Source organism: Anolis sagrei, chromosome 6 (genome assembly GCF_037176765.1).
Source record: "Anolis sagrei isolate rAnoSag1 chromosome 6, rAnoSag1.mat, whole genome shotgun sequence".
NCBI classification, from domain to species: domain Eukaryota; kingdom Metazoa; phylum Chordata; class Lepidosauria; order Squamata; family Dactyloidae; genus Anolis; species Anolis sagrei.
Window position 1 is genome coordinate 22,458,139 of NC_090026.1, and position 14,733 is coordinate 22,472,871.

Genomic DNA, 14,733 nt, shown 5'->3' on the forward strand with positions numbered 1-14,733 from the left:
GACAATGGAGGCAGAAATCCCGGGACCAATGGGTCTGTATGTGGACCTCTTCTGAAGTTCTGGGATTTTTTAACCCTGTTTAAAACCAGTAGTTTAGTGCTGTCTGGAAGTGCCCTATGTAAAATTTGGAAAGTTTTCTGTTCCTGGTTTGCCAGTGTTATTTCCTGTTTAATGGTGCAGTACTTACTTCAAAAGTAGTTGTTGTACTCCAAAAACTTTGTTTTTGTGGTTTCCACAAACTATGCTGAATTGGTTGAGACTCTTTGAGGCATTCATTGAAAAACTATAGCAAAATGTACTGGAGGATGTCCCTCAAAAACAAAGTTTTTGTAGTTTAATAAACCTTTCCTATATTTTTATGATAGAACCAATTAGGAAATGACATTTATAACCCAGAACAAAAATAGTGTTACATAGTATTATAGCCCAGAATCACAGTATGAAAATTATCCACCTCTAAGAAGGTAATACTTTTTGTTCATGAAGTCAGGATAATTTTTTTTAAGTTTGAGGGCGAGTTATAATTTATGTCAATGTGAAGCCATCAATTGATTAATCTATAACAAGTATTGATTGTGACTACTGAAACTGGTGTTCTTTCAGCCTCCTGTTACAAGTTTATGGTAACAAGATCAAGAGCTTATTTAACTTATTTCTACTTGTGACTCCTTTCTGCCGCATAAATTTTTTATGAGTCCCCAAATACATAGATATATAACAGGTATGGGCAAACTTGGGCCCTCCATGTATTTTGGACTTCAACTCCCACAATTCCTAACAGCCTGAGGCCCCTCTTCCTTTTCCCCCAAGTTTGCCCATGCCTGGTATATACAGTAGGTATAAAAGTCAAACATATACGGGTAACAAATAAGCATGTGCAAGGCTTGCTAAACAGGCTGACAATGCATCTTCTGCAGTGTTCACTGTAAACGATGCAAATGTCTCAAACAGCCAGTAAGTGCCTATTTTTTCCGAGACCCAACATTGAGTTAAGGGGACCCCATTTGGGATTGGGATCCACACTTTAAAAAGCAGTGCTCTGTGTGGATTGGTTTTTTTAAAAAGTCTAGCTAATTGACATTTAGAATGGATTAGTATAAATACAACTTTCAATTGATAGAGGAAGAACCTTCACATCTGAGACTGATCCTTGCTATTGTAAATAACAACATAGTTAAGTTTTCTACCATTTTATTATAAATGTCTTGCCCTTGTGTTTTAAAGTGACATATATGTGTGTTTTCCACATGAGTACGAAATATTTATTTTCCTGTTTCTGTTTTATAATTGGGGAGTTTGATGAGAAAGGATGGAGTCAGCCAGTTGAATCCAAGGCTCACTTTTCCTATTTAGAGGAATTAAAAGAGATAGTATCACTAGGAAAAGGGAGGCAGCCACTCTAGGACACAGGTGTTGGTATCATGAAATTACAGGAATTGATAATTATTTTTATTAATTATTATAGGATCAAAAGTGCTGTGGAAGGCTTTCATGGCTGGAATCACTGGGTTGCTATGAGTTTTCTGGGCTGTATGACCATGTTCCAGAAGCATTCTCTCCTGATGTTTCACCCAAATCTATAGCAGGCATCCTCAGAGGTTGAGGGGTCTGTGGGAAACCAGGTAAGTGAGGTTTATATTCCACAGATATGTAAACCTCACTTGCCTAACTGACACATCTGAGGATGCCTTCCATAGATGTGGGCAAAACGTTAGGAGACAATGCTTCTGAAACATGGCCATACAGCCTGGAAAACCCACAGAAACCAAGGATCAAAAGTTTTGAATTGTGCCTTTTTAAATTTTTTGAACACCTGTAATTGCATACAAAAGGAGAGATCTTGGAGATGGGAACCAAGGCTAAACACGGAATTCATGTATGTTTCACATGAACCTTATGCATATAGCTTGAAAAGTAATTTTATGCATAATATTTTAAATAATTTTGTGTATGTAACAAAATTTTTGTTCATTGAACCATCAGAAAGCAAAAGTGTCACTATCTCAGTAGGTCAGGTGGACAATTTTGGATTTTTAGAATAAGGGTTCCTCACCCTATATAGATATTATGTAATGTGATTTGGAGGAAAACATTTACTAAGGATAGCAAAATGTCGTGAGCCAGCCCTAGCAGGACTACAACAGCAGGTCAGGATGGGAAGGGAGAGCTGTCTAACATTTTAACACAAACATCTTGTCCTCATAATGGCTACAAACTAAGTTGTCTCCCCCAACCTCTGCTTCTCTTTCTGGCTACCTTCAAAATGACAGCTTCAGGATTATGAAATGCAACTACAGCCGAACATTGTGGGGCAGAATGATACATATACGGGGGGGGAAATGGTGTGACGAGGGGAGACTGATGAAAGTCAAGAGCAGATCAAGAAAGCAGCGTACCTGTATTGAGGACGATGAACTAATGGAGCTGAGAGAGCACACAGGGAACACAACATGGTTGAACCGGTGATCTAAGAGGTGGTGACAATAATGGGAAAGAGCTGGGAAAGTCGGGATGGTGAACATACTTTCCCCTCTCCCCAATTTGAACTGAAATTGCTCAACAATTAATGAATGGTTTGCCCACTAGAAACAGGCATTAGAGGGTCCTTTGACCAATGTGGGATATGGCTCGAGAGGCAAAGCAGGCAAATAGGAGACCCCTGGTTGCTAGCACACCACCGATCCCATTTTAATCTGCCCCGATCTTATCCCAAAGCATCCATTTTCCCACAGCTTGATCTCAGCATTAGCATTATTATTTTTTAAAAACCTCCGAAATGTGGCAACTTTAGTTTTTGCTATGGCAAGGATTATGGTGGTGGGGATGATGATGATGGTGAGGGGGGAGTTGCCATATCAAGTTGCCCTCATATTTAGAGGCTGTTACAGAGGTCTTTAAATACAGGGGAAAATGATGTCAATGCATGTACCTTTTCGGATGTTCCCATCAGGCGATTGTCCGAAGTCACCCGTAGAGAGGAGAAAACAGGCTCGGTCACGGTTGTAGCGCTCCCGGCCACCAGGTGTAACAGGTGACTTCTCCTCAGGTGACAAGGCCTGGTCAATGGTCGGGCAGTCCTCATTAGCCAATGCTGCATTTGCAGCATCACCGTTTTGCTTGGAATCTGTGAAGGAATTAGAGGAAAGGAGAAGGGAGAAAGAGTAAAATGAAAGGAATCAACAAGAAGCTACCACAGACTCCTGGCTTTTCAAAATCACCCTTCACAATTTGGGGTTCATCTCTCCAGAACTTACACATCATCTAAAACCACTGGGTCCCATTTCCACCAGTTGTCCTATGAAGAATCACTATATTATTTGGGGCATTTTTAGCTGAGAAAAATAGGGAATACGGAGAGACATGACCATAACATTTCTGAGCAAGAAGGGACATCTAGTTGCTTAAAAGTAAGATTTCCCCTGGCATTAAGTCTAGTCGTGTCCGACTCTGGGGGGTGGTGCTCCCCTATATCTAAGCCGAAGAGCCTGCATTGTCTGTAGACACCTCCAAGGTCATGTGCCAGCATGACTGCAAGGAACGCTGTTACTTTCCCACAGAAGCCTTACCTATCAATCTACTCACATTTGCATGTTTTCAAACTGTTGGTTGGCAGAAGCTGGGGGTAACAGCAGGAGCTCACCCTGCTCCCTGGATTCAAACCACTGACCTTTCGGTTAACAAGTTCAACAGCTCAGTGGTTTAACCTAATGGGCCATCAGGGAGTTATTGTTGCATACTTTCAAGTTATTTCTGACTAAAGTGAACTTGTCATTGTTCAATACCCAGCTCAGCCATGGAAACCCGGTGTGACTCTGGGTAATACACTCTCAGCCCAAGAAAACCTCATGATAGCTTCAACTTGGGTTTACTATAAATTAGAGATGACTTGAAGGCACACAGCAGCAATGACAACAACAATGCTACCAGTGCCTTTATAATACCACCAGTAACTGCAGCAACATCTTAATAACACAAAGATGTTTTTGTATTGATTTCCCATTTGTGGGAACAAAATGCTGGACAAAGTAGACATTTGTTTTGATCCACAGAAGACTGTCTTATCTTTTCCAAATAGGCAACTTGTTTTGAGGAAGAAATTGGACTTTTAAGTTATTAATGCAGACTAAAAAAAAAAAAGTAAAGGTTTCCCCTTGACATTAAGTTTAGTCATGTCCGACTCAAGGGATGATGCTCATCTCCATTTCTAATCCAAAGAACCAGCGTTGCTCATAGACATCTCCAAGGTCATGTGGTCAGCATGGAGGGCCATTACCTTCCAGCAGAAGCAGTACCTATTGATCTACTCACATTTGCATGTTTTCGAACTGCTAGATAGGCATAAGCTGGGGCTAACAGCAGAAGCTTACGCTGCTCCCCAAATTCGAACTAAGTTCAGCAGCTCAGCGGTTTAACTCACTGTGCCACCGCATGCAGACTGCCTTGTGAAAATTCAAATTATTGGTCTCTTAACAATAAGACTTCATACCACGTTTCACATTGAGGGATACTGACCTGGGCCACTAGGATCTCTTAAAGCTAAAAACAAGATGATAGAGAATTGGGGTTGTCTCAGCAAAATCAAGATAGTTGGAAAGGTATGTCATAAGCCTACTTACCAAGTGCTTAAAATCTGTAGTGTAGACATGCCAGGTGGATCAATTATGCACAGAAGGACACATGAAAATTGTTTATGTGCATGTTTACAAATGCCATTGTTCTTACTGAAGTTTCAGAGGGGCACTACATAAAAATGTGCATGTTAAAGCAATGGTGGGGAAAGGTTGGGGTTTGCATTCACTGCACTACAGTAATCTGAAATAATATACCTTGTGTTTTATATGAACATGATTTTTATTACATATTAAAAGATAAAGACTATCCATTTAAATAAGCAATGTTGTTGTCTTTCTATATTTATTCTTATCTTAAAGGAATGCTGCAAGCCAGAGTTTTCAGTTTTGATTTAAACAAAACGGTGAAGGGGAATTTACAACTAATATTACAGGGTGTCCCAAAAGTTGCCATACTAGGGGTATATAGGTATCTTGGAACGTGTTTACTATGAATATGAGAGATGACTTAGTGTGTGTGTAGAAAGTGATGGCCAATGTATAGACAAGGCACGGGCAAACTCGGCTTAAGCGGATGAGGGGGGGAAAGGAAGAGGCCGGAGGCTGTTAGGAATTGTGGGAGTTGAAGTTCAAAACACCTGGAGAGCTGAGGTTTTCCAATGCCTGGTGTAGATGTATTTAGGGTTCTTCATCATTCATGACTTTTTGTCCTGAATGAGTTTGCTTATTCTTGATACAGACAATATTTTGTAAATATTTGAAATGAATAATTGGTAAATAAAAGAAAATTTAGCTACATTTTCCCATTTTCTCCATGTATGGCAACTTTTGGAACACTTTGTATTTTACCTGACAACAACATCCATCATTAAGTAATCATTCTACAAAAGGAAAAGCATGTGGACACAGCAATGGATTTATGACATTTGGGGAGAAGAAATGTCACTGTTCTGTAGGCCCTTGGTATCTGTTGAGATTTGGTCCCAGAACTGAAATGTGTGAATGCTTAAAATGGTGTCCCTTGTACAAAGTAACAGTTTGGTTTTGGGAAATTTTTGAAATATTTTAAAAGGTGTGAGTGTTTTGAATCTGTGGGTTCAGAATTTATGGGCAGAAGGGCCCATCGTAAACAAAATAAAACTGTGAAGTGAAGCGCTGTTGCAGTGGTAAAATATCCAAATTTGAACAGTATTTCATATAGATATATATAATCATAGAGTTGGAAGAGGCCTCGTGGGCCATCCAGTCCAATCCCCTGCCAAGAAGCAGGAAAAGCACAATCAAAACAACCCCGGCAGATAGCCATCCAGCCTCTGTTTAAAAGCTTCCAAAGAACGAGCCTCCACCACATTCTGGGGCAGAGAGTTCCACTGCTGAACAGCTATAGGAAAGGTGGAATCTCCTTTCCTGTAGTTTGAAGCCATTGTTTTGCCTCCAGGGCAGCAGAAAACAAGCCTGCTCCCTCCTCCCTATGCCTTCCCCTCACATATTTATACACAGCCCTCATCATGTCTCCTCTCAGCCTTCTCTTCTGAAGGCTTAACATGCCCAGCTCTTTAAGCCGTTCCTCATAGGGCTTGTTCTCTAGACTCTTGATCATTTTAGTTGCTCTCCTGTGGACACATTCCAGCTTGTCAACATCTCCCTTCAACTGCAGTGACCAGAATTGGACACAGTGTGATTCCAGGTGTGGTCTGACCAAGGCAGAATACAGGGGTGGCATGACTTCCCTGGATCTAGATCAGTGGTTCTCAACCTGTGGGTCCCCAGATATTTTGGCCTTCAATTCCCAGAAATCCTAACAGCTGGTAAACTGACTGAGATTTCTGGGAGTTGTAGGCCAAAACACCTGTTGACCCACAGGTTGACAGCCACTGATCTAAACACTATTTAAAATATTTTTAAAATATTTGAATATTTAATAGAGTCATAGAATCATATAGTTGGAAGAGGCCTCATGGGCCATCAAGTCCAACCCCCTGCTAAGAAGCAGGAAATTTGCATTTAAATCATCCCAACAGATGGCCACCAAGCCTCTGTAAAAGCTTCCAAAGAAGGAGCCTCTACCACACTCCAGGGCTGAGAGTTCCACTGCTGAACAGCTCTTGCAGTCAGGAAGTTCTTCCTAATGTTCAGATGGAATCTCCTTTCTTGTAGTTTGAAGCCATTGTTCCGCATCCTAGTCTCCAGGGCAGCAGAAAACAAGTTCGCTCCCTCCTCCCTGTGACTTCCTCTCACATATTTATACATGGTTATCATGTCTCCTCATGTCCAGCTCTTTAAGCCGCTCCTCATAGGGCTTGTTCCATTATTTATTTAAACATATACTTATTCAATTAAATATTCTTTTCAATATTTAAAATATTCAAGAACATCATAGAATGACACTGAAATCAGGACATTCAGTCACCGGGAGCCCCCGGTGGCGCAGTGGGTTAAACCCCTGTGCCGGCAGGACTGAATACCGACAGGTCGCAGGTTCGAATACGGGACAGGCGGATGAGCTCCCTCTATCAGCTCCAGCTCCTCATGCGGGGACATGAGAGAAGCCTCTCACAAGGACGATAAAACATCAAATCATCCGGGCGTCTCCTGGGCAACGTCCTTGCAGACGGCCAATTCTCTCACACCAGAAGCGACTTGCAGTTTCTCAGGTCGCTCCTGACACGACAAAAAAACAACAACAACTGAAATCAGGTTGAGGGACGTTGCAAGTATTTATCCATCAGATAACTATGGCACTTTTGCAACTCACAAACACTTGGAATAGCAAGTTGAACTAAGAAAGAATCACGTATTCTTTGGAAATTTTGAAAAGCCTTCGAAACGATAATGAGGAAACCGATGTGCTCTTTTTAAGGAAGGAATTTGGAACAGTCCTGTGCCATTGCTATTCAACAACCGAATGTGTCTCGGACCCTGTCATGTCTTTGCTTTTCCTGCAGCCGCTATTCAATTCTGTGGCTAACAGGATGGACAACTGTTCTCGATTTCTGACAGTTTCAAAATAGTGACAACTGCCACACATTTTCCTCTCCCCCAATATTTCCCCTTAAATTAACGGATGACATATTTCCTGCCCTCGGGGACACTTTTCCACATCGATTTGTTGGCAGAGTTAAATGCTGGACATCTCTGTGGAATCCCAATGTCGCCAAAGATTCTTTGAAACGGTTTGAAAACCACGGCTCAAGGCTAAACAAACGCGGTTCCTCGTGTATTATTTGCCTTCTTGATCCTTCGTCAACCTCTTTCCTAAACTGTTGTGCCCGGGGCCGAACTAAGGACTTCGGAAGAGGGCTGAAGACTGAGGCCCAAACAAAATATTTAAAATGTAATTCTTTTCATCACAAATGGCAGATGAAGTATTTGAGTCGTCCTAAAGGGTTGCTTGAAAATCAATCCCCTTCCATGTGGATGTGGGGAAATCATTATCCTGGCATTGCCATGGTGACATGGTTATGATGGGAGTTGAGCAGGCCCAATTTGGTCTCCTCAACAAACTGGAGATTTCAGGAAACTTCTTGCTTTTCCTACAAGTGGTTTTGGAAAAAGTAAAAGCCTCAATACTGGTCAATACTCAAAATTGGAGGGATTGCGAGCCTCTATTAGAAATCAAAAACACGGGGCGATTTTGAAAGACACAATATTGTGTACTAATCATCCCTTCATGCCTTCAAGGTAGACTCAGTTCAATGCTGTTAAACAGGATTATATGAGTCTATACCAGGCACGGGCAAACTTAGGCCCTCCAGGTGTTTTGAACTACAACTCCCACAGTTCCTAACAGCTTCAGGCCCTTTCCTTTCCCCCCTCAGCCGCTTAAGCGGCTGAGGGGGAAAAGGAAGGGGCCTGAAGCTGTTAGGAACTGTGGGAGTTGAAATCCAAAACACCTGAGGGCCCAAGTTTGCTCATGCCTGCTCTATAGTATGCTTAAGCGGCTGAGGGGGGAAAAGAAGGGGCCTGAAGCTGTTAGGAACTGTGGGAGTTGAAATCCAAAACACCTGGAGGGCCCAAGTTTGCTCATGCCTGCTCTATAGTATGCTTAAGCGGCTGAGGGGGGAAAGGAAGGGGCCTGAAGGTGTTAGGAACTGTGGGAGTTGAAGTCCAAAACACCTGGAGGGCCCAAGTTTGCTCATGCCTGCTCTATAGTATGCTTAAGCGGCTGAGGGGGGAAAAGAAGGGGCCTGAAGCTGTTAGGAACTGTGGGAGTTGAAATCCAAAACACCTGGAGGGCCCAAGTTTGCTCATGCCTGCTCTATAGTATGCTTAAGCGGCTGAGGGGGGAAAGGAAGGGGCCTGAAGGTGTTAGGAACTGTGGGAGTTGAAGTCCAAAACACCTGAGGGCCCAAGTTTGCTCATGCCTGCTCTATAGTATGCTTAAGCGGCTGAGGGGGAAAGGAAGGGGCCTGAAGGTGTTAGGAACTGTGGGAGTTGAAGTCCAAAACACCTGGAGGGCCCAAGTTTGCTCATGCCTGCTCTATAGTATGCTTAAGCGGCTGAGGGGGGAAAGGAAGGGGCCTGAAGGTGTTAGGAACTGTGGGAGTTGAAGTCCAAAACACCTGGAGGGCCCAAGTTTGCTCATGCCTGCTCTATAGTATGCTTAAGCGGCTGAGGGGGAAAAGGAAGGGGCCTGAAGGTGTTAGGAACTGTGGGAGTTGAAGTCCAAAACACCTGGAGGGCCCAAGTTTACTCATGCCTGCTCTATAGGATGCTTAAGTGGCTGAGGGGGAAAAGGAAGGGGCCTAGAGGTGTTAGGAACTGTGGGAGTTGAAGGCCAAAACACCTGGAGGGCCCAAGTTTGCTCATGCCTGCTCTATAGTATGCTTAAACGACTGAGGGGGGAAAGGAAGGGGCCTGAGGCTGATTGGAATTGTAGTTGAAGTCCAAAACACCTGGAGGGTCCTAGCTTGCTCATGCCTGCTCTATAGTATGCTTAAGCGGCTGAGGGGGAAAGGAAGGGGCCTGAGGCTCTTAGGAAGTGTGGGAGTTGAAGTCCAAAACACCTGGAGGGCCAACGTTTGCTCATGCTTGCTCTATAGTATGCTTAAGCGGCTGAGGGGGAGAAGGAAGGAGCCTGAAGCTGTTAGGAACTGTGGGAGTTGAAGTTCAAAACACCTGGAGGGCCTAAGTTTGCTCATGTCTGCTCTATAGTATGCTTAAGCGGCTGAGGGGGGAAAGGAAGGGGCCTGAAGCTGTTAGGAACTGTGGGAGTTGAAGTCCAAAACACCTTAGGGCCCAAGTTTGCTCATGTCTGCTCTATAGTATGCTTAAGCGGCTGAGGGGGGAAAGGAAGGGGCCTGAAGCTGTTAGGAACTGTGGGAGTTGAAGTCCAAAACACCTGGAGGGCCCAAGTTTGCTCATGCCTGCTCTATAGTATGCTTAAGCGGCTGAGGGGGAAAAGGAAGGGGCCTGAAGGTATTAGGAACTGTGGGAGTTGAAGTCCAAAACACCTGGAGGGCCCAAGTTTACTCATGCCTGCTCTATAGTATGCTTAAGCGGCTGAGGGGGAAAAGGAAGGGGCCTGAAGGTGTTAGGAACTGTGGGAGTTGAAGTCCAAAACACCTGGAGGGCCCAAGTTTACTCATGCCTGCCCTATAGTATGCTTAAGTGGCTGAGGGGGAAAAGGAAGGGGCCTAGAGGTGTTAGGAACTGTGGGAGTTGAAGGCCAAAACACCTGGAGGGCCCAAGTTTGCTCATGCCTGCCCTATAGTATGCTTAAGCGGCTGAGGGGGGGAAAGGAAATGGCCTGAGGCAGTTAGGAATGGTGGGAATTGAAGTCCAAAACACCTGGAGGGCAAAATATGATCATGCTGCAATAATCTGGTGGTCAGGATGGTCCAATTGGGAAAACATGACTATTATATTATCTAAGGTTGCCAGACCGAAAACCGGATAAGCCCCCTTTATCTTTTAAAGGTTGTATAGAAGAGGAAATCTCAGTCGGTGTTGTTCATTCATCATACAACCAAATGAGATCTGATACAATCTTCAATCTCCAGTTTTCAGTTTGGTAACCTTACTATTACCTACACAATGTACTGAAAGGAGGATGTAACCTTGTTGAAGGGGGAACTGGGAACAGAATGGAAATTGTGAGGTTATAGCTAAGGTGAAAAGGGTGGAGGTACATCTGTAAGCTGGGTGACTGAGAGGAGAGAAGTAGTTATGGAGCAGCTGATGTGTTTCCCCTCGAGAGAATTAGGAAATGTTCTAACCACCGCATTCCCCCCGGGCCTCCCTCTGCTACGTTCAATGCACAAGCCAAGATCCTGTCCAATTAAGTGAATCCTTGCTCCTCCACTGCGCTTGCTGCAAATGGCCTTTCTGGCCCGGGGCAACTGGAGCGGTTGGAGAGCATGGCAGGAACTGGCTGAGAGCCCCGGGGGCCCTCCAGCGCGGAGCCTTCTCCCCCGCCTCTGCCTTGTTGCCTGTCTTGGAGGATTTGCTGGGTGACTGGGCACCAAAGAGCAGGAGACACAAAAGTTGTGTGGGTGGGTGTGCATGAATTCACCCACGCATGTGGGCAAGGGGAAGGTGGTTGGGGTCGGCTGCCTTCGCCACGAGGTCTTCAGGAGGTTTCCAGTTCCACTCTCCTGGGCTTTCATTCTTCAAACGCACAACTTGCCTATTTTGGAAGTCACCCTTCCATAGCATCTTCACTGTCCCCAAGGAGCTATGAACCTTGTTCCTCAGCTCTGCTATGCTCAAAGGTACAAAAACATGCTGAGATGTACATCTACACCAGTCATAGGTGAACTTTGGCACTCGAGGTGTTTTGGACTTCAACTCCCACAATTCCTAACAGCCAGTAGGAATTGAAGTCCAAAACATCTGGTGGGCCCAGGTTTACCCATGCCTTTAGTCTAACCTAACAATTTTTAGGAAACCTTTACTGTTATCCCAGCAAAAAGAGAGGACATTTGAACAACATTGTCATCTACACATTTCTTTACACTTCGTGTTCTCTTCTGGGCACAGTGCAACAATCCTAGAAATTTTCAATTAACCACTGCTTCCCATTTCATCCAACTGCAGAAGCTATGATTATGAGGTAAACGGTTTGGGACCTGCCTACCTGCGTGACCGCATCTCCGTATACGAACCCACGCGCTCCCTCCGTTCATCCGGAGAGGCCCTGCTCACGATTCCACCTGCGTCGCAGGCTCGTTTGGTGGGGATGAGGGACAGGGCCTTCTCTGTGGTTGCCCCCGACTTTGGAACACCCTCCCCAAAGACATTAGACTAGCACCCACGTTGGCAGTCTTTAGGAGGAACTTGAAGACCTGACTATTCCGATGTGCCTTTCCAGAATAGGATAACCTTATGTCCCAGAAGCACTTTATTAGAGCTTAAGACTCTCTGCACATTGCACTTGCCCAGAATCCCAACATATCACCTCTTACACCCAGCACTTTTTTAACCTGTACCCTTCATTGGCCCGGCCCTGGTTTTATTGCGTAATAGTGTAATGTTTTGTTTTTGTTATTGCTTATGTTTTTAATTTGCTTGCATTGTATTGTTATTGTCTGTTGTTGTTGTTTGAGGCCTTGGCCTATGTAAGCCGCATCGAGTCCTTCGGGAGATGCTAGCGGGGTACAAATAAAGTTTAATAATAATAATAAAAAAGGTAAGCTGTTAGGAATTGTGGGAACTGAAGTCCATAACACCTGGAGGAGCAAAGTTCACCCATGCCTGGTGAAGACACACCAGTGTGGTTTCCTCTAGTGGTCATTTCTTCATCTCAGGGTGCATCTACAATGTAGAATTTATGTTGCTTGATATTACTTTAATGGCTGTGGCTCAATGCTATAAAATCTTGGTTGTTGTAGTTTGCTTAGGCACCAGTCCTCTTTGATAGAGAAGGCTAAAGGACCACTTTCCACCTGGAAACTGATGTCCTCATTGTGGAAGGACATGTGGGTCAAGAATAGGGCTCTATAGTCACCTCCATATCCACCACCAAGACACTACACTTGGAAGACCATCATACTCAGACAACAAGGGATTGTATAAGTACTCCATAGCATATCCCATATTCATAACATTGAATCATAGCAGTTAAAGTTGTGTCAACCTGAATGAGATGCATCTCCGGTAAGTCTGAAAAACATCCCAAGACACTTTGTTCCTTTGTCCTTCTACCCTCACCTTCTCAAAGATACCTCATTATCTCTGAAATTATTTTAAAACCTGGTTTACTAATCCCTCTTTCCATTCATTGCTAGGGAACCCAGAAATCCTGGCTTTCGGCCTTTACTGGGGATGCGCATGACTGTCTCCCATGTGGGATTCCCTGCCAGCAACCCTGTTGTCCTTGCCAGTTCATAGAGGGACCCATCTGCTACTTTAAGCCCAAGTGTACCTTGGGTATTTTGGTTGCTCTTTCTCTACACAAACATTTAGGCAAGAAAATAAGTAACCCCCACCCCATTACTCATTAGAAGAACATGTAAAAATGCAAAGGTAGGTATATGATAATATAACAAAATTATAGTAAAAGCGATGCCTTTATTGGGACAACCAGGAGGTACACACCTTCCCAAATAATGTGAGTTCTTGAAACCCACAAGTGAAAAGGGTACAGAAATCATGCTGGGAATGAGAAGTGGTGTTGTTGCATTCTTTTTGTCTTTTTTCCGATTATTTTTTGTGCATGGATGAGGGCAGGGGATTGAAATTTCTGTCTACTTAAATATTCTCTCTATATCAAACTAAACAATTTATATATTTGGAACATGGCATAATTTCTGTACCATTGTCACCTGATGAAGAAACCAAAGAAGTTTGGTAATTTTTGTGGGTATGCCTTCTGATTTGCCTCGTAAAGCTATCACCGATGTGTATTTTGGATCTTAGAAGAGCAAGCAATGCCAAGCAGTCTCTAGACGTGTCCTGTTCCTCTCAGAAAGAAGAGGGATTAGGAGGACGACCTAAATTTTGGCAAACACTCTTCCCTCCTGATTCAACCCCTTTCCCCACAAACCACTAGTGGATCAATTCTAAGTGTAAATCAAAGTAAAAGGTTCCAGTGCTCTTAAATCACCTAAATCTTGGTACGGCTGCCAACCTTACCTCCTTCTCCTCTCCATCCCCCGATCCTCCTCCTCCGGAGAAAATAATAATTCTTAATCAAAAGTGACTCAAATTGCCAAAACGAGCCCGATGTTAGCATGAGTCATCCTGGAAGGACAAACTTAATCCACAGCCAAGATGGGCTACCCTAGGTAGCCTTGTTCTAAATAAAAGCTAAGTCAGGGATTTTTGCAATGAATTGCAAGGAAGATATTTGCACCTCATCTTAAACATAAAGGAGGAAACTGGAATGAAGGCAGAAATGAACATCCGTGGCATCCGAACTCAAGTGTTCTCACAGAATCTTGCCAGTATCCCTTGGTCTAATACCAACTTCTCTGTCCATATGTTGCAAAGCACACTGAGGGTACATCTACATGGTAGAACTGATGCAGTGTGACATCACTTTAACTGCCATGGTGCAATGCTATGGAATCCTAGGATGTGTTGTTTGGTGATAGTATTGCTCTGATCTTAACTCCATCCTACAATCTGTTTTGAGGGTTTCAGCTTCATGGGTAGGAGGTCCATTCTGATGGGGATCATGCAGTGGTTGCCAACCTTTGGGCCTCCAGGTGTTTTGAACTTCAACTCCCAGAAATCCCAGCTAGTTTACCAGCTATTAGGAACTGTGGAAGCTGAAGTCCAAAACACCTGGAGGTCCAAAGGTAGGGAACCACTGGGATCATGTTTGAAGAATATTTTGTAAGGTTACTAGGGATGCATCAATACTGTAGAATTAAAGTGGTATCAGACTACATTAATTCTACAGTACAAATGCACTCTAAGTAAACGATACAGAGTCTTAGCCTCTGCCCTATTCTTTCAGTAGCTTTAGGGTGCGGAAAGATTTGATCACTGCTGTTCTAAGTCCCAACAGAGGATTTCCCAGCTATGTTAGGTTATGACCTCATTGTCTCTCATATCTTACCATTGTGAGATTCAGCACAGTACTATGTACTCAGCAAAAAGTAGAGTTGTAGTGTTTAGGGCCTGTGGTGTAGCCAAATCATTCCTCTTAAAATAACTAACTCCTGCCAAGAGCCATTAAATAAATTCACCGGGATTTTCCCTGTCCTAAATCAAA

The 14,733-nt window shown here is 43.7% G+C and overlaps 1 protein-coding gene across 18 annotated transcripts in view; it reads right to left on the reverse strand.

Moving 5' to 3' along the window:
* Positions 1-14,733, reverse strand: part of LOC132777953 (voltage-gated potassium channel KCNC1-like) — an 84,000-nt gene that overhangs the window by 34,931 nt on the left and 34,336 nt on the right. For 10 of the 18 annotated variants that reach the window (XR_009631725.2, XR_010910141.1, XR_010910140.1 and 7 more), the window contains exon 4: positions 2,930-3,124. Coding sequence is in view for 7 of the 18 variants with exons in the window: in XM_060780519.2 (XP_060636502.1) it covers positions 2,930-3,124 (195 nt within the window). In the remaining 11 variants the exon portion in view is untranslated. Of the gene's footprint in view, positions 1-2,396; positions 2,468-2,929; positions 3,125-14,733 lie in introns of all 18 variants that reach the window. The other 8 variants (XR_009631720.2, XR_010910137.1, XR_009631718.2 and 5 more) reach the window with 1 other exon arrangement.